Below are 27,143 nucleotides of genomic sequence, written 5' to 3' on the forward strand. Positions count from 1 at the left end.
TCCCCAAACTAATTGTCACGACAAAGCAGAGTGATCTGAAGGCCAACATACCTGTGCAGGGATGTGCCACAGTTGGAGGCAGCCCTTGGATATGAAGTGCAGAAAGTGGACATCAAAAGGTGCACGGATGGTACAGACACAACAAAGAGCTATACAATCCATGCTCATTCCCCAGAGGAGGAAATCACATGAGATGTCGCATGTGGTACTAGTTGACCAGGGTGGGCACACCTGTATATGGGACTAAACTGACTCAAACATTCCTCAAAACTGCTGATGGAAACCTTGAGGAGCAAGCCAGAGCAACCATCCCCTACCACAGAGAGTTTGTGTTTCAGTCTCAGGCAGGTCAAAGTCTTGTCTTACAGGTGTTTTGCATGAATTAAGAGCAAGTACAGCTGAACCTACCAGAATCATCATTCAGAAGAGCCTACCAAAGCAATCACAAACCACCTCTGGGTCTTGATCCAAGTCACTTCTCTCTTGTAAGACCTCCTTCATATATACATATTCATAGATACATTTCTTTAGTTTATATGACAAAGCACATATGAGACACCCTGCTGCACCAGACATGGCGTTATGTCTGGGTTTTGTTCTCACGGTTTGTTTTTTGGGGTGGGGGGTGTTGGGTTTTTTCATTTAAGAGATGGCATATACATCTGTAATTGGGAAAAAAAATAATAAAACTTTCATCATGTTGGAGCATGTTTGCATTTCAGGAGCCCTTCATGCACCGATCAGAAAAACATTTTCTTTTGGAGTAATATGGGGGTGAAAACTATCAGTACACTACTGAATCATAGGCTTTTTTGTCTCTCTGTTTATTATTTCTGTGGGTAAAGAGAAAGCTGATTGTATTATACAGTAATAAAGACCAAGAATATTTAAATTGAAAGAAGATGCAGTCTTGGTAGACTCTGTAGCCGATGTATGCAAACTACTGAAATTGAATTAAATAAAATAGGTATGAAAGAATTGTTTGATGATTTTTTTTTTGTTGTTTTTTAATATGCACTACTCCACTAAAAGTCATCTGGGCCACATTATACCTCGATGCAACAACAATTGAATCCTCATGTACTAAAACACTGCCATCTTCACTGAACATGTGTCAAACACTTGCTCTCAGGCTAGCTACGTGCTTTTAACTTGTGCACTGTGCCACAGAAATCAGCTATGCTAGAGGTAAAGAAGCCCAGCACATCAAGTAGCTGTTTTGCTTTAGTCTGCAATGAGGACATGTTTTTTTAGGATTGGGCTTCTTTTTGATTGGGGGGGTGTGTGTGCAGGGGGAACAAACGTAATATTCCTTCTGTTTTTTGGTTTGCTTGCACTTGGTTTCACCAATTTATTAGTTCAAGCTAGGCAGAACACTATGTCTTATAATGACAAATTTAACATAATTTTTTATGAGCAAAGGTCAAATTCTACACTGATCATTTGGATTTAAAAGTGGAAATTTAAACTACAGAATTATGTTTCATGCTGAATAAAACTTACGGCAGTCAAAGCTCTGATTTTTAGTTTCCTGAGCTCCTGTCTCCAAACTTTTCTCAGATTTCCAACACTTAGTTATCCTTTCTGGCTCACATTTATTTCCTTCTGTACTGGATTTAGGTGATAAAGGGTTGAGACATATGATTACCACTCCTCAGGTGCAATTGACAAGTTTGAGGCACAAGCATGAGGGAAGGGGGGAGGAAAAAAGGTGGGGGAAATGGCTCTCGTTTAGATGTGGTTTGTCAAGATCACTACTGGCTTTTATCAGCTGTTTCTTGACACAACTCACTTTGTTCTAAACTATGGTGGGGGAAAAAAGATAATAAAAGACCTTTTCTCCCCACAAAAACCATACAAAAACTAAAATCATTCATTCTCTTCAAAAACATTCAGAAAGCCCTTGCAATGTCAAGGCCATCGTTAGCTGAGGTGCACTTATCTATTTCCTTGCACTTCCTCACTTCTACCCTGTTCCTTTCAGCTGGCATTTTTGGTACGTTCCTTTTGAAACTACATACAGCACTGGCCAATGGATACATTATTCTTGGATCTCTGCTTGCTTCTGGCGAGGTGTTCAGGGTCCATGGAGATGATGACAAATGAGCATGAAATGACATGGCTCTCCACACCACCACTGGCACCACCACCTGTCATCGTTGTCACTGCTGAGCTCATCTCACCTTCAAAAAACTCAGCACTCAGAACTTTAACTCAGGCTAAGTTAATTCTGTGGTCTTTTTACATTCTTGCCCTATAACTATGCACAGGTTCTCATTTCACCTATTTCCGATGGACTGCAGCATTTTTATGTCTTTTCCACGTGTATGTTGAAGCATGTATTTTCTTGAAAGCAAATGCCATAATATCAGTTGTGAGCCTACTTCTATTTTGAGTGTTAGATACCTTCCAGCCAAAAAGCTGTACCAACAAAAACTCTGCTGCATTTGATCATTTACTGTACTTATACCAGAGCTGAACTTAAATATTCCATGCCTGTTTTAAATGCTGACACTCATATAAAAGAAATCTAATCAAAAATTCCCTCAAAAGTCTGTTAATAGCATTTTTCCCCTAACATTTCAAAATCCTCACTATACAGAAAGTCCCAAACTTACCAATATGTGCTTATGAAGTCTTGTTTGATGCTACTGACAGAAATTTCCTTATGCCTCCACTACCTTCAGCCCAAAACTTTCACATATAAAAGAGAAAGATCTGAAATTGTCATACACAGTATGTTTGGGCTCCTCAAACTGCACAAGATGTGCAAAGTGCTCCTATGAATTAGAAAAAAAAAAAAATCATTTTTCCACAGATGTGGGAAGATAATTTTAGAAGATAATTTTTGTATTAGGTAATGTAGCTATAATTGCTTGCAGTCTTAAAGCATTTAATAATTGGAATAAATTTCTCAAATTGAATCAATACAACTCCATTATGAATACCATCAAGATTATGTATTTTTACCTATAATCATCATTACCAATTCAGACTAGTTTTTTAAAACACAAGTACTTTTCAGTCAGCTTCATAATCCACAGTTTCACTACTTTGATTTTCAGAAGCCAACAAGACTTAAGACATTTTTACCATTGACCATTAAGCATGGCATAATGTTACAATCATATGGTTTCTAACTTTTTTTTTGTACTATCAGGGGCCACACCATTATCTGAAATAATAGGTTCCCTTTTTTTGACAACAATTTTTCTTCATAGGGTTGGTTAACTTACTGCCCATCACAGTCCGCATTTCCTTTCAGTGCTTACCTTCATCTGATACAGAACTTGCTGCAGCTCAGAGCATTTCCCATCCTTTCATCAGAAAAGTCTTTAGCTATAAACACAGTTGCAATGGGATGCTCAGCCATGGCACGATCAGAATAACAATTTTCCAGTGCAACTTCTGTTTTACCCATCAGCTCTAAGTACTTTCTCCAGTGTCTGTGTTTAACAGCACGTAAGGTGAATGCATCTGAAAGCAGGTGCTTTCAGTTGCCTTCAGCCTTCTTAGCCCTTTTCCAGTATCTCAAATCCTATGGAAAGCAAGGTAGGATGTTAGCTTTCCAGAGACAGTGCATCTCCTCGGAGATGCAGAGCCACAAGACATTCAGAGTGGAAGTGGGCAGAACACCAGAGCACTCTGGCTCTAACAGCATTTTGCAGATAGCAACAGCAAGTCATAAAGCATACTTCCCTGAGGATGCAACACTTCCCCAAAGCTCTGGATCATGAAGACAGCTTTAATTTGCCTTTTGCCCATCCACACCTCAGAAGAAGCTCAGCAGAGCAGACACACCAAAAACTTGATATCTGTGCAGCCTGCCTGTTGTCAGAGAGACACAAAAGAAAATGAGTATGTTCAATTGTGACTGTATCACCCACATCCACTTATAGAGTGGAAGTGCGTGAAGTGAAAAGAGATGTCTTTGTAGTCAAACCATTAGACCAGGAGTTAGGAGACCTGAGCTTTCATCACAGTCCTACAAAAAATTCCTTGTGGATAAACCACATTCTCTTCTTTGACTTTGATGTTTTTCTCTAAAAGGACAAAAACAAAATGGCCATTTGTTGCAGTCAGCTGTAATTAATGGCAAGTTCTTTGGAGATCAAATACACTCATGTTTATGCCATTGCTAAAGTGTGGTAATTGCAAAAGCTCACATTGAAACTATTGTCTTAGAGATATTAAAAATGACCATTTCTTATGGCATTATTAAGACCATTAAGAGAGACATATAAATTATGTATTTGGGACCTTGAGATTTTACCCATAGTGGCTTATTCAGCTGGTAGTTCTTGCACGCAGAGCACTACAGTGTTTATGTTCACACACACCTACACGCCCTTAGTCTTACCCATTTCCTTTTATTAATATAAGGCAAGCATCAGAGCTGTTCCATGCACAAACACATTTCATTTTGACAAGTAGGGACATCCAAGGCAGAGCTATCCCAGTGTGGGTGCAGTGCCTTTTTACTAGAAAGCATTACCAATAGTTCAGAAGTGAATGGCTTACTACGCACCATATAGGAAACCTCCAGCACATGACCCTCTGTGCGAACTCCTGTATCACCACAACTTCTCTTTCCACACGTTGGAGCTAGTGCTCAAGCATGAGCAAATCTGGTTCGGTAGCTAAAGTTGGCTATCTCTAGGAGATCCCCACCAATGTCCCTCTTGTATTCAAGGTTCAAGGGTTTGTGCTCCCAAAAACTCTAAAACAAGAGCTAGAAGCTTCCACCAAAGCACTGTCCACACACAGGAGTCTGTGCTCCATCTGCATTGTTTCTGCTCACATTCCTACCATGAAGATCAGTCTACCCTGTCTCTGCTAACCAATGAGAAAAGACAACTTTTGGTTTTGGTCTTCCTACCAAGAGCTTCCAGTGGTGTAAAAGGAATTGATTTTGTAATTGCCCTTTGAAGTCTTCATTTCATTATTGCAATTTACTCATAATCCATGAGCTTCCAACGTTTACCACATTTGCTCCTACAGTACTACCTGTAGCTTTACCCTCCAAAATGATTCAGCCTGTTAAGAGAAAGCCAGAGACCATTTTGCTTATGCTGCCTCTCTCTTTCCCCCTTGCTAGGATGCATCTGCATGCTCCACAGGACAGTCTGCAAAGTTCTGTCAAACACTTGATGATTCAGTTCTGTGTCCTCTCATTTGTGAGATGGGCAAAGTCCTGGAAGGGAGCTAATGGAATCATAGAATGGTTTGGATTAGAAGGACCCGGAAGATCACCTAGTTTCAAACACCCCACCATGGACAGGGATGCCACTCACTAGACCAGGTTGTTCAGGACCCCATCAAACCTGGCCTTAGACACTGTCAGGGGTGAGGCATCCAGAGTTATTTAGATATTCCTCTTCATCCCAGAGCTTCATATTTCCACAACTTGTGTTGTTATTTATGGCAGCCTGTGTTCATGGAAATGCATCACCACTAAGGAAGACATGCCATAATCCAATCTGCAATTTCAGCTACTCACTTGACTGGTGTTTTTAATACAGGTGCCCTCTGTTGAATTTTCTGTCCTCTCTTAAACAGCAGTTGCTTCCTTTCTATAACAGCTTCCTTTCTATAACAAGCTCTCTTTTTAATTGCTCACTTCTTACAGTATGAACATCAACCAGCAGGTTTGCCCTTGAAGAGAATGATCACACTTCCAGAGAAAGTTCCTCACTGAATTGTTACTAAACAATCAATATTTCTAGTTGAATGTAAGGCAATCTGATTTTCTCTCCCCTCCTGGTCACAAATCACCCCATTGTTTCTTTTGTTTCTGCTCTCCCCAGACCTCTTAAAATTGATATTTTCCCTTGTGGCAGATCTAAACAAAGATTTCAGCAACAGGCTGTCCAATAAGTCAAATGTTTTGGGTGTTGCATAGTGTTAAAGCCAGTATCTCAAAAGTGGTTTCCTTCTCATCTACCAAGCCTCCCAGCTTCCAACTCAAGAAACAGAGATTGCATTTATCCTTTAGCAGAAATAAAAGAGTGTAGCCAGGGCAGGTAACTGCAGTAACTCACTAGGCATCTGTGAGCTTAATAAAATGTAGTGTTCTCTTGCACAGAAAGGAGCCAAATGCCCTCAGTTGCCATTTCACTAAAGTAAGCCCTGCAAACCACAGGGATTTAGAGTTCTTACATCCAAAGCTTTTTGCAGTTCTTCATGCTTGCACACTAAAAGGGTGCTCATTGATTTAATAAAGCAAGGTCTAGGGAGATCTATAAATACAAGTGTTTTACCCTCATGCATTATTGCCCTGATGCCCAAGACTGAACTTCTGCTCCTTCACAGATAAATTGCTTCCTCGCTGGTTAACACTAGCTTCCATTAACTAAAGTGGTGGCAGACATATTTGGGAAGGTGATCCATGATAAAACACAGCTTCATCTCTTTTTTTGTTTTCCCTCATCCCATGCTCCTCTTTTTCCCATCCAATCCTACTCAGAAGAAATCAATAATGTATTCTTTATCAATTTTACCTAAAAAGTTATCAATGAGTCTCACTTAAAACCTACTGAACTCAGTGCAGCGACAGGTATCAACCTCGAGGGGCTCAGGATGATCTTGGTCCTACAGTTGCCAAAATTGCCTTCTAAAAGGTAGTCTGAAAAAATTTTTTACATCTTTTATAGACTTATAATAATAATAGCAATAATAATAGGGGGAGAGGGTGTGTTGATATTTCAATCCTAAAGCAGAACACATTCTGTACATTCAGCTACTCTGTAAATTCCAAAATGTAAAACATAGAGCTTTCTAGCCTGTATTTTTCTTTGCATTCAACAGCGAATTAAGGTTTATGGCTTTCTTTTAATAATATCATAGGAAGTTTTATTTAGAATTACTGTTTTACAATAACTCCTAAGCCTTGGCTTGTCCAACTGAACTGCTCCCAAAAATGCTTAACTCCGAAGCAGAACAACAAGGAAGCAGAATGTTTCTCCCCAAAATGTGTATCAGCTAGCAACACCGTTAACCACTGAACTCCCAGCACAGCAGGCAAAGCACTCTGATGAAAGCATCCCTCGTGCTTTCACTGTCACGTTATTACAGCACACACAGTCTCGTTACTGCCTTCACCTTGCACCCTTGTGGAGTTCCTCACTCATTGGGATTGTGACAGGGAGCACATGGGAGCCCAAAGCAGCAGCGTTTCCAAACCTTACCTTTCTTTCCCTTGGCTGAGCTACAACCAAAGACTTCTGGGTGCACCCCCAACTCTGTGAAAGCAGTTCTCCCCCCAAATTTACATGGTAAACATGGTTTTACAGTGCCTGAAATAGTCATGTACAACTTTGTGCCCAGGCTTTAAAGTCAAAGAAATGATTGCCAGATCATGTATTGGGTTACTTTCCATTAGCTCAGCTCTGAGATAACCTTGTGTTACATAAAGGCAACAGAGTCACCCAAGATTTGATTATGTGAAACATTCCCCGCTCTGTGCAGTCACATTTAGTACACGTCTGAGTGTTCTTACTAGCTGAAATACACACTTACCAGGCAAATACACATTATACAAGGGTTGTCTGTGATAAAAGGTATCTGCAGAATTTCCCCTTCATTTTCACATTTTGCAACCGATCCTGAAATAGAAATCAAAATTTTAAAATACTAGCATATTTCATTTCACCCTGACAGCTTTGGAAACTGTCCTCGCCACACTCACGTTTAACCCTTGCTCCATTCCTAGCTCTCGATTTTGAATCCTGCCTTAATTTGCCCAGTTTAATCAGGCAAGGATGTTCAGTGCTTCTGCAAGATTCTAAAGAGAACAAGAAAATGAGTGGCCTTTTATTGCTGCACAAACCTAGACTTTCTTTGTGCCCCAGTTATAGCAAAGAAGGACGCTTTTTCTTCTCTCAGATGACGTGTGGAGAATAACGAGTACTCCATGCAAAGCAGGATACGTCTATAACGATAGATCCAGAGCTCACTGGAATCAGCAGAAAGCTGTCCATTGCCCTCTGAGGACTTGGACCAGGAGCACAGCACAAGACCTAAACCAAGCATCCTTTCAATGCACGGCAACCACTTGGTAAATGAGTCAAAATTAGCAGGCTGACTGTCAAACGGAATCAAATTAGGAAACCCTTTACGGCCCTAGTGCTGATTAGCCGGTATTCTGTCATGTTGGAAACACTCCTCAAAGTCTAATGGCTCCTCGCTTGCGCTAGAATTTGATTCAGCGCTTCCCTCCACGCCCCAGATTTCAGGAAAATAAAACCCTCGAGGGGAAACAGGCAGAATGGGGAGGGGGGAGAGAAGGAACAAGAAAACCTTTTCTGGGGGGAGAGAGGCACGGTTCCTGTGCTCACCCGCCCCAATCCACGCGGTTACACCTCGGGCCGCCCTTCCCGCGCAATGCCACCCGGCGCAGGTGGGCCCCGCGCCCCCGCCGTACCTGTGAGCAGGGAGGAGGCCGGCGCCCCGGGCAGGCACAGGACGCCCAGCAGGACGGCGGCGGAGGCCGGGGAGAGGCGTGGGGCCGTCGGCCAGCCCCTACCGAGCCGCGGCATCGTCCCGGGGTGCCGCTGCCCACCCGCCGGCTGCGGGGCAGCGTCCGGGACGCGCCGTCGGGTGGCGGAGCCCGCCCACCCCCGGCACGCCCGCCCCAGCACCGACCCCCGGCGCCGGGCAGCGGCGGGGGGGTGGGGAGCAGGACGGGAGACCGCGGCCCGCCGGGGAGTCCCACCCCACGGCAGCACCGGGGGGAGGGGACTGTGGGTGCGGGGAAAGCAGCTGTCAGCGCCTGCCCCTCGGCCCCGCACCCCCTCTTTCCATCACCCCCCTCCCCTGCCCGCATCCCTTCTTATACCTTCCTCTCCCCATAGTCCCTCCTCCGGCACCCCCCGGCCCCCATGCCTCCCTCCCCCCCGGCGCAACACACGCACAGAACAGGCTGCCAGCCCCAGACCCCGTTTCCCTGCCGGGAGATGCCCGGCCACTCCCTCCCTGGCCCCTCCGAGCACCGCCCGGCCCGGCAGCGGCGTCGGGGGGCTGCGCCCGCGGCCGCTCGGCGGGAGGGGCGGGGGAAAGGGAGAGGATCGAGAAGAGGAGGAAAGAGAAGAGAGGGAAAGGTAAAAGAGGAGTAGCAGGGGAGGAACGTGGATCCTCGGACAGGGCCGGGGTACCTGGCAGAGCGCGGCGGCGCCGGCTCCCTCCCGGCGGGCTCGTCCCCGGCTTGTGTCAGTGCCCTGCGTGCTGCCGGCAGGTTTTGCCAGCCGCCAGAGAGCGGGGAGAGGGAAGGAGGGAAAGAAGGAAGGAAGGAAGGGAGGGAGCGAGGTGTCGGAGGTGTCCTCCGGGAGCTCCGCGGCAGGGCTCCGCTCCCCGGCTGCCCTCCCGGCCGGGGGCCGCCGAGCTCACCTCGTCTCCCTATCCCGCCGCAGCCGCAGCCGGCCGCTCCCCGGGGCCGCTGGCCCCCTAAGGGGCTCCCTCCAGCCCTCCCCGCCCGGTCCGGGGCTGCCTCTCCCCCTCGGGGCGCCCGGGGCTCGGCACGGCTTGGGCTCGGCGAGGGCTGGGGAGCAGCCGAGGGCCAGCTCCCGGGGCCGCGCTGTCCCTCCCCGAGCCCGGCCCGCCGAGAGGGTCCCTCGGCCCGTCTCTTCCCGGTGTAGCCTTTGCAGATCCTCCTTAACACTTGCCATTTGCAGGTCCACGCTTTGCTATCCCAGGTGTAAACACGGGCAATGTTCACCGACTCCCAGCTTTTGCGCTCACGAGTAGGCGCGGGGTCTGGACGGGATGACACTTGTGGCGTGAGGCAGGAGGCTCTTCTGTGACAGATCTTCCCGAGCCTGTCTTACAAATCGATTTCTTTCAAACTGTGATGTTTCATTTGGGGAAATGAACACTCTCTGAAATAAACTGATCTGACAACAAGCTGAAAAATGCTTTCACATTTCTAATTTCTAAAGCATTTCACGTTCTTAATTTATTTCTTTGGGGGCTGCATGTGAGCTGCGGTTTCCAAAATGCTTACAAGTAATGGCAAATCAGGTGCATGGCAGGCTACTGTATACAGCACTGCTTCAAATACAATTTACTGCCCAGTAAGATGCAAGACAATTAGATTTGCAAGTTCATTTTGAGAGTAAAACCCAAAAGCCAAGACCTCTGAAAGTCTACACCTTTGTTCTAAAAACCAAGATACGTACACCTCACTTCCAACAGAACTTTTCACGTACCTTTAGGGTAGAAAGCAAAAGTCCTAAAACAGCTGAAATTGCACCTATGGGAGGGACTACAGAAAACTGATACCAATCACCTTCTGGACATCAGTAGCAAAATCCCTCTCCCTGAGAAAGGGAAACCTGCTTTTTTTTTCCAGCCTCAATCTGTATAGGTTGAAGTTGTGTAGGAACATAGAATGGGTGAGATGCCATTAAAAGGATTTTATATTCCCTAAAAATACAAGTGAGATCCGAAACTTTCTCCATGCTGTGTAGAATGCGTTATAAGCTCAGTATATAAATATAATGCATGTATCCCGGGTTTGTTTTGGTTTTTTTCTGGGAAATGTCATTTTCACATTTCCATGCATTTTAAACAAAGATAAGCCTGTAGAGGTACATATTATTATTCACTACTCCAGAATAGATTCTCACACATCCAAATGCTTTTTCATACTTCTCTATCTGTAATCAGGGGTTACACTTCCCTTTTCTAATTACAGTGCAGCCACAACCCTTCTAAAGCAACAGCCATAGGAAAAATAAATCTACCCTAATAATTTCTTAAGTGACAACTACCACAGGAGAGCACTTATATTATCGACTGCATCAAATCTTCTCTTTATGCTGGTCTAAAATTCATTAAATATTAACATCACCCAGTGTGAGAAACATACAAATCACAATGAGGGCATCAAATAACAATCCAGGCATCCAAGTAACAGCAGGGAACTTGCTAAAATAGTCTGGAAAATGCAAAGAGGAAAGTTCTTTATAAAATGAAGACAAGAGGCGACAACAGCTGAGCATCACACTCAATTCCTGCCATAATTCACTCACTTAAGACAAATACTTCATGAAATCATACCTAAGGCAGGGCAGTCACAAAGCAATATGTACAGATTCGTTACTTGGTTTTCCTTTTCCCATGGAAAGAAACTATTGTGATCATCATTAAAGCACCTTCAACACACTGATTAGGCCTGAAACTTACCTCTGAACATGTGCAGCATGAAAAACTTGTCCATGGGGTGAGCTCACTCCGTCTGTGCATCTTCTGTAGCAGCAGCAGTGCTGAGGCAAGGAATTTGCCTGTCTTCCTTGCTTGAAGCACCTCCTGAAAGGTCTCCCTGTACCATGCCTACTCCACACTTCACTGTCTATTGCTGTCCAGTGGAAGAGCCTCCTGAGGACTGGTGCTTCCTCTGAGTCTTTCCTGGTTCCCTATCTCCTCTGTCATCAGGGAAGAGGGGAGATGAGAGAAACGCTCATCCTTAGCAGGAGCCTTTGTTACTTCCTTGATATTGATAATGATGACATATCATAGGGGAAGATCACTCTCTCATTTAAATCTCTCATGAAGTAAAACCCAGCCTGGGAGGGAAATATACCATCTTAATCCTCCCCCACCTTAGCTTTACCCACTCAGTGCTACAGGTCTGTCTTGGCTTTTTATCTCTCCCTTACTCACTCTCCCAAGCCTGCTTTATCAGGGATCAGCATCCTTTTTGGTTGTAACGTTGTGTTAAATTTCAAGGTGGGACACTTATTGTTTTTTCCTTTTGCATCCCTGTTTGAAGAGGCACTTATTTTTCCAAGCAACATTCAAAGCTGTGGTCATTTTAGCAAAATCAGAGGGTCACACTGAAAACAGTGTCCTGCTATCAGATACGTACAGAGATTTTGTGGTATGCCAGCAGCTAAAACAGAAGTCATGTCATCAAACCACTTACCTCTTTCGTATAAGCATTACACGGTATCAGTTGTTATTGAAAGGATACATTCATTAGTTCTGTTCAGTGGTCGGCCTGGGCTCATCCAGTTGATGGAGCAGTAGCTGTTCACAATTACCACTTTGTATGGAGCTCAGCTGCTTCTCCAGGGATGCTTTCCCAGTGGTCAGCCATAAGAGAATGTCATACATTACCTGGTCACCCAGCACCCACCTAAAAAAGAAAAACAAAGCTCTATGGTTAACAACAGCAACAGTGAAGAAGACAGGGATCACATTCACATCTCTCTTCATGATTATCTTTTACTGGCAAGTCAAAATCACTAGGAGACCCATTCTTCATGGGCTAGGGAATTCTTCCAGAAGTGGTAGAAGGCAATGAGTCATTAGAATTCGCATATCTTTTCCTTTTTTTTTTCTTTTTTTTGGGAAGTTGCTTTTCTAAGTCTTGGGCATAGATTGTCGTAGGGTTTCCCTACCATGCAAGAAAGAGTGCAATGAACATGCGACATGTACATCAGCACTGCGAGTGTCCCTGCTTTTATTACTTTTATGTTGTTATACATTATTTTAACACAGTTTATTTGTGTTTATGAGACTCTAAGCATAAAGAAGAAAATATGACCGAGATATACACTGTATTGAAGGCTCTGTAAATTGGCACAACTTGCTGTTTCCAGTTCTGGCTTGCTAAACAATTATACATTTACAAGGTACTGAAGCTGGTTTGCATATCTGATCAAGCTTACACATTTCTATTGTTATTAACAACTTGCAAAAGATAAGGAACTCTCTATCCAGTACCTTACACCATCAAAACAAAGGTCAGGGCGAACACATTTGCTGTAGTTGGAGGCATGGGTCTGATAAGCTTCAGCCCTGAAAATTCTTGCAGAGAGACCTGTAATTTGGGAAAGTGTTTTACTATCATGGTGCATCAGCACACAGCAATTGAGAAACTCAGTAGTAACTCATAGGATTGTGATGAAGACATGGCACTTTCCTGCAGGAGAGCAGCTGGGAGTTTACAGTTCATTCCTCAGTACTGAGTGGGCTGCAGCCTTTGAAATGCTTTTGCATGTTCATTCATTTCAATGCTTAATCTTGTTTTAAAGTTAAGAGTATCTGCCAGTGGGGGCAAACAGTATTTCTTGCACAGCCACGTCTTCTCCTAATAAACCTTGAGACTGGCCTGATTACGTCAAAGAGGTGCTCCTGACAAAGTTCTCCTTCTGCAAAATATTCAGAAAACTTAAATGGATGCAAGCAAGGTCTGGAGACCACACCAAGAGGTTTTAAAACTGTAACAGGATTAAAAATCACATATGGTCAAAGTCTTTAAATAAAAGGAAAGTACAAGAAAGTATCTAAAATTTACAGTGAGACTTACTTGCATAAATGTTTATAAATTTTATCAAACAAGTCATAATTTTGACAGTTTTCCATAAACCCCTGGAACATGCAAAGCATTTAATTTATTTGTGGCAAGATAAAGATAATGAGCAGCATTTTAGAAGTTTATTAACATAGAATGTCCTGGCACAGTTATACTTACATACTTCTATTGTTTAAATTATATTTTCTAAGAACTCAAAAAAAAATTTATGAAAGGGAGCTTCTGATTGCAAAAGTGTTCAAAATTATCCTCATCATCTGTATTCATACAAAAGCAAACCAACCAAACAGCATAAACTAAACTGGATACAAACACCAGCCATACCTCAAACTGAAAAATGCCTGTGTGCAGCAGAAAATATGGCTCCAATGTGGAGACAATAGACTGCTGTAATAGTCCATATCAAATATGCTAAAACAACAACAAAAGAAGTAAATTACAGCAGAAATGCTGAGGCTGTTCTAATGATGGGATTCCCAGCAGAAGCTGTTCCAGAGGCCACAGGCCAAGCAAACAGAGTAAAGCGGCATATGCTGGTACTCCTTTCTGTTATTTCACTGCTGTAAATAGCTTGCCTTCCAGAGATAAAAAAAAAATTATTTTGTGTGAGTTATGTGGGGTTTGTTACATTTACCCTTGAACATCTGCTGTGTCTGATAAAGGATAAGAGCTAATGAAATCACATGAAGAGTGGCATACATGAAGTACTGCTTTGTTTTTGATTTGTGAGACAAACCAAACCCTGCATTTTGCCTGCCTGTTCTACTACTTGATGAGTGCAACAAAAAAAAGAGTACTCAAGAAACATTCTATAAAATGGAAGACTGATTGATTGATTGATTGACTGACTGATTGCAGATGAGGGCAGACCCTGTCTGTACTAGAGAGATTTTTTATCCCACCCCCTGCCCCTGCAAAAGACAAGATATTCTTATTGTGACAGATGATTGTTCCTTCCAGCCAGGATCCAGTTGAGAAGCGTCTGCCTCTATCCAGCACAGAAAGGCAAAGGCTTGCATTTTTGCTAAAAGACAAGTCTCCACGGCATGCATCCTCTAAGATCATCACTTCACCTCCTAAGAGTGTACCCCATGAGTTCATTCCCCTCGCTGCTGGTCTCCTTTCACAGCAGAATTTCTCCCAGGACTGTTTATTCTTTTGAACAACAACCAAACGCTTAAAAACTCAGAGGTGAGGTCTGAGGAACGAAATACATCGAGTCGGAGCCTCCTCTCCTTCACATGGGTGCCCTCATTCCCAGCCAAGGGAGCGAGAGGAGGCTCAGGGACATAATTTTAAGCCGCCCGCTGTGAGAGGCCGGCGGGCCGGGCGCAGGGCCGGGCGCAGTGCGGCGCCGCCGCCGGCAGGTGGCGGCGTTGGGAGCTCGGATCCAGGGCGGGACGAGCCGGAGCCGCTTCCACGATTAGCCCGAGCCACGGGCTCGGAGCTTGGAGCGAGCGAATGAATTCACAAGTCACAATGTCTCCCTCCCACACGAGCGTAGTGGTCTCTTGGTTTGTTCTCAGAATGTGGCTTTTCTTTTCACTCTTCTGGCTTTGGCTGTACAGGACATTCGCTTCTGCTGTCCCTGCAATTAGTGCAACATACCTTATTTTATCCAGAAACAAAAGACAGTTTACAAAGAACTTCTATTTATTGTTCTTTTCCAAAGACAAAGCTTAATCAATTTACTTATTACTTTTTATCTTCAGTATATTGGCTATACAACATTACAGCTGGTACAGGTACTAAATCCTCCTTACCCTTTCTTCTTGGCTTCTGATTTGAGTGAAGCACACTCAATTAAACATTAATACCCGATCAGTCCTGCTGACTGACAGTACCACACATACAGAAAGCAATGATCCGACAGTCATAAGCAGGTTTATAAAGTTCCATCCATCAGGATATGTTCAAATAACGCACCTGAGCAAACTGGGGTAATCATGCACTGATCTGTTTAAATTTTTGCAAGTTACGCAGTTTCATAATGAGTAATATAACCATTGTTAAAGAAGCAATACTGCAAGATTTAACAATTATACTGAGCTGCCCACCCCTCCTACTGGCTTAATTAAACCCTGGATATTCTGCATACACTTAAGCCAAGTAGAGACATATACACACACAGAGAAAAAAAAAAAAAAGGGCAGAAATAAGAAAGTATACTAGGAATTAAGCAGAAATTCATTAAAAACCCATCTCATTTTGCTACTGATTTACCCAGGTCAGATTAATCTCAGACCTTCACCAAAAAGAAAACACAGAGCCACTTGGGCAAGAGAAAAAAAGGTACTTCCACATGGCAGTGTAATTCATCTACCTGCCTCTCAGCTATCTGAGGCTCTTTCAGGAGATGAGAGCAACATTAAATGTGCCAGAGGTGGGCTTTTGGTGTCATTACACAAATCTGCAGGGAGTTTCTGCCAAATCCCCAAGTTGTCTGACAGTAGCGTACCTCCAAATACATCATTTAGAAGCATAAGGTGAACAGAGACAGGGAATAGTATTTACTTTGGGAAAGTATCAGTCACATGTCCTGTATATATTAGCAGGTTAAACCCAGGAGAGGCAGCTGAATTACTTGTGACCAAAGAAAACAATTAATCAACAATTTTAAGGCTTCACAGAATTTTCAATATGTATTTACATGTGGTGTACACTATTTATTTTAGGTATCTTTAAACCTAGACTCTGAAGTCTTAAGGTGGCAGCTGGCAGGTCTTCCAACATACAAAACGTCTTGTGAGAGGCTGCTTGGTGATAAACCATTTTCTGACAGAACAGAATTTGTGGCTTAAGGTATCTGGGGTTTTAATTAAGCTAACTTGAAAAACAACACAGAGCTGCCTCTTTACCAAGTTACTTAAAATTCTAATTGGTTTTAATATTGTTAAATATTATTTTAATATTGATCAAATTATCTTTATTATTCTTATGTTTGGATTAAATTGAAGTCAGTCTGTATGGCTGTAGGGTAGCTTGCATCAGTATGGAAGTCAGATAATAAATAAGAAAGCTATTATTAAACAGAGAAAATTATGGTGCTGAAAGTATTTTGGAAAGTGCTCACCATCCTAATAGACCACATAATTTAGACCTTTTCCCTGGAAACATTCACACATTAGAGTAGTCCCAAGTAGTTTATTGTGACTAACCCCATCATGGGCAAGAGGTCCTCTCCTGCAGGCACTTGTTGCAGCAGGTGGCCAGAGGAAGCCAGGATAATTCCATTCAAAAGTGGGGTGACTGCAGCATCAGAGTGCCCCTATGTTCAAGGTTCACTTTGTGTTGGATTACCCAAGAAATGGGTCTCCTCTTCCATGGGAGCTGCACCTCTGGAAGCCACCAAGAGCAGAAATTTGGGTTCATAGCCTTCTAAAAGTGGCAGCAGTGAGTGCTGTGCAGCCAGCCAACCACACCTCTGGCCTGGGTATACCTGATCATGGTCCAGAAGCTACTGAGGACATTCCACCCCATTTAATTATCTCTCACATTCCAACTGGTGACAGACCTAAAATAATCCACAAACTCAGCTAATCAGCTGTTAGTGCCTAGGGTCTCCCAGGCCTCCCTGGGACACAGTGGTTTCATGGAAACTAAACGGAGAGAAACCCAAAAGTCCAACTCGAAACCTCCGGAGAAAAGATGTGAGATTGCTCCGTGCTTACAGATTACACCATGAAAGCTGCATGACTTGGCTGCCCACTGGCATCACTTGGATGGCTTGAGTGGGACAACTGCAAGATGGAGAATCCCAGCCTTTCCCTAGAGACCACCCAGGATGTCATTTCTTAACTTCCACAATTACTTTCTTTGATAGATTTGTTTTGAAGTAGGTGTTTATTTTCATAAATTCTCCTATGAAGAATGAAAATATCAAATAACAAATTACAGAATTGAGGGCTTCTCTGTCCCACAGTAGAGCTGCTTTCAGTTCTGCTGTGCCAGCAGTAATGAAAACAACTGGACTTCTTAAAAGACCATTTCTGTGCATCCATATTTTAAAAAAATCCACCTCACAATCCACATCATGATGACTTGGCATTTGAGCATTTCACAAAATGACAATACAGGCCATCTATTAGGGAAAGTAATATTGTGAGCACTAGCCAGCACTCACAACAGTTCCACACTTTCCTTTTGGATCTACTCCAGCTGAATGAATAGACAGCACATTTCCCAAAATGCAGGAATTTTGCTGCCATGAAGCACACTGAGGACAACAATCAAGCCTCAGCTTTGTAATGATAGGATTTCAAAAAATGGCCATTTAATTAAAAATAGTCCTTGTGGTTTGTAAAGCTGTTTCTGCAGAGCACACAGAGAATAAAATGCACATGCTTTCACAGCCTTTCAGCTGCTGGCCCAAGTGCAGAGAAAGATTAAGGCAAGACAGTTTGAATTTACATGATGCAAACTAGAAGAATCAGGCAGAAAAGATGGCTCTGAAAACTATACTTTGTTTTGTCCTAGAAGAGGTGTAATGCAAACTAAGTATTTTTTTTTACAGCTAGCAGGATCCAGCCAGATTGCAAAGGTATGAGCATGGGAGCAGCCAAACAACAATAGCTCTATTCTCCCACAACCAATTTCTCCAGATCTAGAGTCTCACTTTCTGGGTTCCCACACTGAGACACAGGCCTCAAGTTTAATTAAAAAATGAGTGCAGTCCAAAAAATTATTGGTTAGTTTTGATAATGCAGGCCTTAGCAAGGGGAAGGACAGGGACTGACCCAAGCCTAACAGAGTGTGGTACAGTAATGCTACAATATTCTCATAGGCACACAGTGAAGATGAAGAGAGGTGTGGAAAACTGTAAGGAGAGGCAAAAAACTCTAATACCAGTGTATGAGTATTTGCTAAGCACCACTCAGTGCTATAGTTTACAATGGGTGGAAAACACATAAAGGGGAGCCAGAAAACACCTCTGACATGAACCAGGTGAAGGCACAGAGCTGGAGGAATCTGTGATGAGTTTTAAGGGAAGCTGGCACAGCCTCTGCTGGGACTGCGTGCTGGAACAGCAGATTTATCCTTGAGGAGTGAAACTGACCATTCCCATTTCTGCTCTGTTCAGGAGCACAGAGGAGCCTGTGCATAGATGGGGAAGGGGCTGCTGCACAGCTCTGGGGCACCACAGGGACACTGTCTGAGCCTTGACTGAACCCAGATTTGGTTTGTCCTAGCTGAGAGTAAAACCCACAATCTGTTCACCTCAGAAGCCACATGACTAACAGTCTAGCCTCAAGCAACGATGAAGTAGGCGCAAAAAATTAAGAAGGAGAAGGGTGCTCGTTTGGCTTATACCCTATGGCTGGGGGTTTTTCTGAACAAAAATGTCCCCTGGCCACATTGGTGAGTAAGTTTACCATTTTGGGAGCTGTTCTGCCACACCCGTGGGATGGTGAATCAGGGAGAGTTATACAACTTTGCTATTTATGGGAGGTTTCACCCACTTACCTCTGCTGGCTGCTCTCTCTGCTTGCAGTTGTGCACAACCAGATTTGAAGGATAGGTAGCCAGGAGTAAAATTGATATGGAGAAAGAATAATTTGTCTTTAAACTTGGTGAATAAAATTTGCAGTAGTGAGGACAATCACCAGAAAGAGACAAACGAATTTCAAACCAGAAGTCAACCTGGAAATTCTTTGGTAAGGAACTCCTATACAAAACATCACAGTGCACGTGGATTTCCATAAATGTTATGACAAAGCCTCCCACAACTCTACAGCAGCGATCCAAGTAAACAAATATACAGGTAAACGCCTGAATTCACTTCCAAGCTCAGCCCCCAAGGTATGGACATGCCCACTGGCTTGAGATCTAAGAAGCCTAACTCCACTAAACACTTCAGGGTTCAGATTTCTGTTCTGGATATCTCTCAATGACAAGCAAGTGGAAGAGCATTTGTAGAAGTTGTTTTTCTGGCCAGTGCAATGATCCTGAGCAAGTAGGACCAGACTGTATTTTTGCGCAAACGAATTGTCAAGCTGAAGGTAGGAAGCTCACCAGGCTTAGCATCTCTCAGCATTCTGTAAATTGGAAGCCAAAAACCAGTGGCTAGGCTTGAAAAAGTTGATCTTGGTGAGCAGCAAGAAAGGTTAAACACATGAAGCTCTGTTAGTCATTGGGATTTATTTGCTCAGTTCTAATTTTAACTTTGCTTAGCCCAATAAAAGGTATCACATCACCGTCTGGGTAGCTGTCGTACGAAAAACAATGCAGCTACCAACTTTCCTCCATTGGATGACATACTTGGGCAGTAGCCCTTTAAAAAAAATCATCAGCTTCTTTAGTGCACATTTGGTTTTCCATTCATTATTTTCCTGATGGTGAAAGCAATGTTATTCATCCCAGAGAAGAATAGATACATTGTATTTCAAAAGTTTAACCAAAACACACAGTTTGCTGCAAATTTCCCTTCTTTCAGGATTTTTAAAACACACCTACAAAGTGGCTGCTGGGCAAAATCATCAACTTACAGTCAGTGGAATTTGGTAGGAAAAAAGGCAAAAGGAAAAAGAAATGAATGACAGGATTGCAAGAGTTGACTGCTACCTACAAAAATGCAGATGATGAGAAGATGGAGTAAAAGCAAAGGACAGACTCCTCTCCCCATGAGATGAGCTAATAAATGTTAACCATGGAATGAGTTTTTTATAAAAGAAGAGACAAAAATAGGAAAAAAACCCCATTTCTCTGTAGCAGCTGTCATGGGAGCACTTGGACACAATTCTTCTGGGAATCCAGCTTTTTGGGTCTCCTCTTCCTCCTTCCAGGCCTTCTAAATGGCAGCCAGAAGGGACAAACCGCTAAATTTGAAATATTGTTGCCCAGAACAATGGGGGAAATTCTCCCCTCACAAGTCACATTCCTCCTGACTGCTTTCGAAACTTGCACCCTGAAATAGGCAGTCCAGTGTCATGACGAAAGAATCATGTTGTACCACCATGAAATATCCAGTTAATGCTGAACAGGGCATTCAAATACACTGCCAAGAGAAATTCTCTCTGTTTCTACTGGATCAGAAGCAATCACACCATATTAACCAAGCTGTGTTCTCACAAGTTCATAGGCCCAGTCACCGCTCAAATGGAAGGAAGACACTACACATCCAGGCATCTGAAAAGAGCAATTCCTGTTATATGTGCAGTAACTTGACTGTTCTCCAATATTTATGGATCTTGACTTCATTATGCCATCAGGGAAAAAAGAAAAAGTACAATAATCCCCTTTTATGTCTCTTGTAATTGAATCCAACCATGATTATAAAATATTGTGAGCATTTGAAGTAACTATTAATTACTGACTGCTTGCTTCACAATGAATTGGAATATCATCTGTTATAGACCAATTTTTCATATATTCTCTAACACTTCCAAGATGTTGTGGGACTGATCTATCCTTTAAAATGAATGAAGTATTAAAATCAATAGAATAAAAACTCTTTTCTTTCTCAAAGAGACTGTAAACTTTGCAATACAGTCTCGTCAGATTTCACAAAGTAAGGAGGACTGGTCTAAGTCATCCTTGGATCAAAACCTTTGCTGGTTCCTAAGCTTGCCTAAGAATAGCACCTGTGCTACATTCACTAACAATGATAAAATGTCTCAGTATAATTAGAGGACACTGGAGCTTCCAATTTTTAAACGGTATGTGAAATTCAGGAAATAGTAATCATAATAACAGCATCAATTTAGAGACACCATCGCAACTTTTTAAAAGACAGAGAGCCAAGCTTTGTGCTGATCAAACCTCAGATTAAGTTCATTCTTCTTAATACAGTGTGTGCTGAAATACTTCCTTTCCCATTCTCTTGGTTGAGGAGCAGAGGGAGAGCATGGTGCTCATTGCTTGATTTCCTACACTATTTATTAGTGTTGCTATGATTGTTGAAAAGCTGCTATCATCATCCAAAGAGTGACTTCATCTATAAGTGGCTGAAGTAACAGGAATAAAATGCTCTGGAGTTTTATTTTGCCAGGGCCTATTTCACATGCAGCATCACTCTCCGCAGAGAAGCAATCACTTCTAGGGTGCAGTGTGGCAGCTATTTAATGAATACCCACTAGCTGAGCCTCACACATATTGTATTTTGGGAATAGTACCTTTTGGAGAGACTCTCATAATTTATTGTATCATCTAACTAGGAGTTCAATGGTGCTTACATGTCACCTTATTTTGACATGTAGCCCCCACTAGAAGACTATGGATGCTCTCCTGTCAAAATCAATGGCAAAATAGTCACTTAAATTTATCAAAAGTAGATTTGGGCCTCTAATCAGGTTACAGTAATGATTCAGGATGACTGGCCTCCCTTCAAGATTTCAGGCCAGGCAGCAGCTTACACCACTGGAACAGCTTTTATCTTGTTTCTGCAGCTGAATGTACTGTCAGTCTGCTGGAGCTGTGGTGGAGGGCAAGCTACGATTGCCATTGATCATTCCCACTTAGGAAGCACTCCAAGTCTCTATTCTGCTTAAAAAGATGAATTGAAATATCTTATCAAACACTGTTATCACATTTTTCTAGAGCACTAACTGGTTTTGCAAAAAGTAATCTCCCAAAGGAACATTTTTTATGATGACAGTGTAGTGTTGAAGTGGTGCTAGCAAACAAATGAATGATACAATATGTTGATGCTATACCAAATGGGAAACACTCCCATCAGAGTTAACATCAATTTACATGGTGTAGTCTCAGGGTGGGGATCTCTTCCAGGGCTGCTGCTTACTTTCACAAATTTTTACCTGATACATAAGCAGGATTTTGCTCAATCCTGTCATTTAAAGCACAAGAATGGATACGGAAATCTGCAAGCATGAATGCCTCTTACAGACACAGTAAATCCAGGCACATAGCAATACATGCAAAAGAAACATCAGCCTACAATAACTGCACATGAAAATAAATCAGTATTTTACTCCCTTTCCTGATTTCAACAACATGAAACTCTTTAAAAATACCACAGTATTTTAAAATAACAATTATACTTATTTAAATGTATGTTCATGTTGCATTTGTTCATACTCCTTGATATGGGAGACGTAAAGATGGAGCAGTCAGGACATCTTGTCAGAGAAGACCAGGTAAATTCAATTAGCTGGGTTGTGCTTCCATTTCATAATTAACTACATCACTTGCCATACATTTAATGCAAATAGAAGTGCTAAGTATCTCTGCTGTGATCTGCTGGTCTCCTGGAAAAAGCACATTCCTCCAAGTTAGCAGCTTCTATGCAGCAAGAACCAGCTGTCTTGAAAAGGAGGACAGAAATAATAATTCCTAATACTGCTGACTATTATAAGAATTTACAAGACAGGGGACAAAAAAAAATAGAGAGGCAGTCCAAGACTCTAAAACAAGCAAATTTTTTCAGTGTTTATATGAGTAACAAACTTGAGTTGAACTTCATCTACTAGAATATTAGGATAAATTCTCATTGAAACAATGCATTCGTAACCACTTCCAGCTTGGGTGAATTTTGTTAATTATAAGCCTGGCCCCGTGGGCATGTCCCCTCAAGAGGATCAAGGCTCATGAAGCAGCATAATGCTGTGCAAACTTTACTTTTGAGCTGCAAAGGAGCTAGAGTCACCTGCCAACAGCACATGAAGATACCACATAACCACTGGAGCAACCTTATTCTATAAAGGAGTAAATGAAGAAAGAAACGAGATGTAAAGGGGTGACAGCAAACTAAGCTGTGGGAAACTCAAGGCTAATTTCAAATTAAGAAGTCATGCAGAAGCTTGGTTTCAGGAGTATGTCATATATTTTACAGTATTTTTGCACTAGGGTTTTTTTTAATAGATTATTTATAAATAGAAGATTCTGGTAAGAAGGAAAGATACTTATTCAATATGATGCATACCCTGTAATTTTTTTATTTTTTTTCCAATGCTGGAAGAACTTCACATAGAAATACAACCTCTGCTCAACAAATTTCAGTTTATGGCAGTAAATTACTCTTTATAAGCGATAAAAGAATATTGAAACTTATCTCTAATTCTCTCTGGACAGTAAATGCTGAAGAAGAGAAAATAGCAAGACATTATAAAGCAAAGCCCAACCCCCTGAAAGTAGAGAAATGTTTTTCTGCGTCACAGTTGAATAATAGTTGGACAGAAGAATGAATCTGGGGCTGGAAACCACTGTCTTAGTTTGAACTCAGCATTGTGTACAAAGCCCAAAAGATGAGCAGCATCCAGACCTCCAGATTTTGGTCATCAGAGTAGTAATTGTTTTAATCTGTTTTTCTAAAATGCAATGGCAGAAAAACAAAATTAAAGAAAAGCCATTGGACAATAACATTCTGAAAATAAACTTCAACCATGAAAATAAACTTTAGAAGTAGTTACCTGTTTAACAGAAGAATATATAACTTTATTTTAGGACTTATTTTAGAAAATGTATTTCAAAGTTCTAGATAATAAAGATGCCATGACTCACAGTGTTATTTTCAAAATGTCACAAAATTCCTTTTAGATTTATTTCCAATAAAATTGTCATTTAAAATTGATTTTACTCTGTGAGCCACTTAACCATAAAAAACCCTACTCGAATAGCTAAACGTGCAGATAGGCTGCATATTTAAGCTGACCAGAAGAGCTGACAGGCATTTAGGCATTACTCTAAAATCCTGGTCAGAACAGTTTGACTGGCCACCAGTGCCTCTCTCAGCCTCAGAAGGATCACTGATGAGAACGAAACACATGGTCCCCCCAAACTAGCATGGTTTCCTTACATTCCTTACACCTCTCTAGCTTCCAAACTTCCTGTAATTGGCCTCATTTTTTTCCAGTCAAAAAGAACTTTCTTAAAATTTCAAACTACATTTGAGAACTGCTAAGAATTACTTTACAATATTTCCTCTTAGGCTGCTGCATAAATGACTACATTTCAATTACTTCCTTCCTCTGAATTAGATGGACTATTTGGCATTGGGAGAAACTAAGTAATTTTTATTCAATGCAACTTTTAAATCTTGATGATACTGTCAAATACTTCAATTTAGCACAGTATACAAAGAGGTCATACTTTACTACTATAGACAGTTCTACCTTTTCCTTCCTTCCCCCCTCTCCCTTTATTACCAGTATATTTTCTCATTTTTGTAAAACTATTCTCATGAGACCTTGGTTTGCAAAGCATGGAGCAGAAAAGGCAAATAAGAGTGCTTCTGAGCATTACATCTTAAAATGACAGAAAATAACTTAAATAAGAGTGGATTATAAAATTGACCTGAGTGCCTACTTGTCATTTACCCTCAAGTCCAAACGAAGCAGGCAGCTCTGAGTACTGGGATCACATTCAATAATGGGAATCATGACAGAGTAATACATTTCACAGAAGTCTCATAGCAGCGTACTTTCCGGCTATATTATATCCTTATAGTTTAGGATTCTTTGGTCCAGCATTCTCCACCGTTATGGTACAGGCTTTCTGTAGTAACTGTACTTGATTTTTCTAGATTCCCTAGTAGCCGCTGACAAGAGGACAAAAGAAGATTTGAGATCTATAGTTAACGTTTAAGCCTAATAGCTACAGTAATTGATTAGTTCTCCATGGATTTTCTTTGGTCACTGAGGTGTGTGCAGAGACTACAGGAGATTATTTTATTGTGTAATTTTCACAGCGCAGCAGGGTACCTTGACAATGGGTTGGATACCACCCTCCTGACAAAAACCACAGGGGAGGGATCAGAGTGAAGAAAACTCAGAGAGTAGAATCACTCCATAATAAGCAGGGGGTAGGATTTTTCTTTCCTGGGAAAGAAGCAAGATTTCTGGCCCCACAACTTGTAGATATATCTGAGGTCTCCTGGGGGACAGAGTCATTTTTGTTGGGAGTTAGAGCTCACTTCAGCCCTAGAGGTATCAGAGGCTTTACCCAGTTCCGTGGCTACTGAGCTCTATTTAATAGCTAACATGTTGAAAAAGGCTTCTTGAAACAGTTACATTGTGTACTGAGCCAGAGTAGGACCAGAGGGTTAAACAGCAGATGCACAAGTTGTGCAAAGCTGGTTTTGTTTTAGGAGGGGGTGCAAGGAAGTTGAAAGTAGATACAGAGATGATGAAGGTTGATGGCTTAAGACATTCTGAAAAATTTTGTCTCCATATTATCCATAGATCAAGCTAGCATTGACCACAGCAACTGTTACAACTTCTTCTGAAACAGCACAAAAGTGAGTTGGAGGGACCTTTACTACAGCTAGAACAGGAGCTGGTGAACCCCTGTTGAGGAAACCAATGGGAGTGTGGGATGTGGAGATGGCTCATGCGACTGCACGTGCCACAAACTAAACTGGGGCTATCAGTGCGTTTTGTATCTGCCATCCAAGAGACTGCAACTTATATTTTGGTATGAACTAGCAACAGCCAGGAGAGGCCTTGTTCAAATGCCTGTTTATATGCTTGACCATAACTCGGTCTGAGTTATTTTCAGTTCCAAGTGTATTTTAGTAATAACTCACTCTCAGAAACCCAGACACGAGCCTGACTCTTCCAAACTCTAGGCCAAGGTACTCCCAAAGTTTGCCTCAGTTGGGTGCATTTCAGGCACCTTTTCATGAGTCTGACCTGCAGAAGGTTAATACCCAGCACTTTCTAAATACACAACACCCAAAGCACCCTCCAACTGGATTAATAAAAATTAAGGCACTCAAAAATTGTTAGTCACTTTTGAAAATCTTACCCATAACTAGAACAGACTGATTGACAAGAAAAGCAGAAATCACAGGTAACCATAAAAAGATCCATGTGTTGCTGCGCTCAAGGTACTTCCAGTGTAAACTTTATTCCCATTCATAGTGACATAGTTAATGGCAAAAGGGTTTGCCCTTTATGTCCAGTAACCATATTTTACTCTATTCTATATCTCTAGAGAGCAGGAGTCTGTGTAAACAGTGGGGGGGGGAGTGGGGGGGGGGGGGGGAAGAGTTGATGGATTACCAGTTTTTCTCCTGGTGGTGAATTCAGCTGTCTGGAATCATGAATGTTAGTACAGGAGGAAACAAGATAGTTATCTTTTGTCAAAACTGTGATATAACAAATGTTAATATAATCTCAAAGGGAGGTGCAGCTCAGAATATCTTTCTTAAAAGGACAAAACATATCCTGAAACAAAGGTTGCTTTTAACTATGTATAAACAGTCTTTGATCAATCAACTGAATCCTTAGAAAGGGATGATATATCACAAAACACAACACAACACCCCTACCACAGTTGGGTAAGTGCTTAAACTTTGCTCACAGAAAGGATGATAGTAGCCGGCAGGGAGACCCAACCAAATTATTAGTGGAACTTTTTTGTTTTCATATAAATTAGTACAGTCCTCTCCTTCTGGAAGCTAAAATCCATACAGAGTAAAACGGATTGGTACTGCTGCATTATAAATGCATCTGGCATCAGATAGAAATTTCTCCTGAGGGTAATCTTCAGAGTTCATGGCTTTTTGTTTCCTCTGCTGCATCCTCAGACAAACCTGTAAAGCAAAAACAAGATGCTTAAAAATTTAGTGTAGTTGGCAACTACATGCACTACATTGTTGATTCCACCAGTTTGTGAAAGCCTTGGTTATAGCTGGAGGAAACAATTTATTACATGCAAAACAGTTAAGATAAAAATGCTTAACTTGCAAATTCAAGCACTTGCAAGTTCAGAAAATAAAAAAAAATTAAGGCAATAAAGGGAATTTCACATCAGCTTTTCTATGCATATCATGGACAATGACAGTTGAAATTACAAAATCATGGACTACTTTTGCATCAGAACAAAATGACAGAGAACAACTGGGCATATGATCTGAGACACAGTTACTCCA

At 41.9% G+C, this 27,143-nt stretch overlaps 2 protein-coding genes across 9 annotated transcripts in view; both read right to left on the bottom strand.

Moving 5' to 3' along the window:
• BMPER (BMP binding endothelial regulator) overlaps positions 1–9,740 on the bottom strand; it is a 148,903-nt gene extending 139,163 nt beyond the window's left edge. The window contains exons 1-2 of one of the 6 annotated variants that reach the window (XM_019285473.3): positions 9,660–9,740; positions 7,519–7,604 (exon numbers count right to left, since the gene is read on the bottom strand). In XM_019285473.3, the coding sequence (XP_019141018.1) occupies positions 7,519–7,533 (15 nt within the window). In that variant the 5' untranslated portion in view covers positions 7,534–7,604; positions 9,660–9,740. Of the gene's footprint in view, positions 1–2,618; positions 2,776–7,518; positions 7,605–7,687; positions 8,296–8,422; positions 8,873–9,659 lie in introns of those variants that run through there. The other 5 variants (XM_039548177.1, XM_039548175.1, XM_039548176.1 and 2 more) reach the window with 5 other exon arrangements.
• A 3,617-nt stretch (positions 9,741–13,357) lies between these two features.
• BBS9 (Bardet-Biedl syndrome 9) overlaps positions 13,358–27,143 on the bottom strand; it is a 298,687-nt gene continuing 284,901 nt past the window's right edge. For all 3 annotated transcript variants that reach the window (XM_039548173.1, XM_039548172.1, XM_039548174.1), the window contains one exon: positions 13,358–26,804. In XM_039548173.1, the coding sequence (XP_039404107.1) occupies positions 26,758–26,804 (47 nt within the window). In that variant the 3' untranslated portion in view covers positions 13,358–26,757. The remainder of the gene's footprint in view (positions 26,805–27,143) is intronic.

Source organism: Corvus cornix, chromosome 2 (assembly GCF_000738735.6).
Source record: "Corvus cornix cornix isolate S_Up_H32 chromosome 2, ASM73873v5, whole genome shotgun sequence".
NCBI lineage: Eukaryota > Metazoa > Chordata > Aves > Passeriformes > Corvidae > Corvus > Corvus cornix.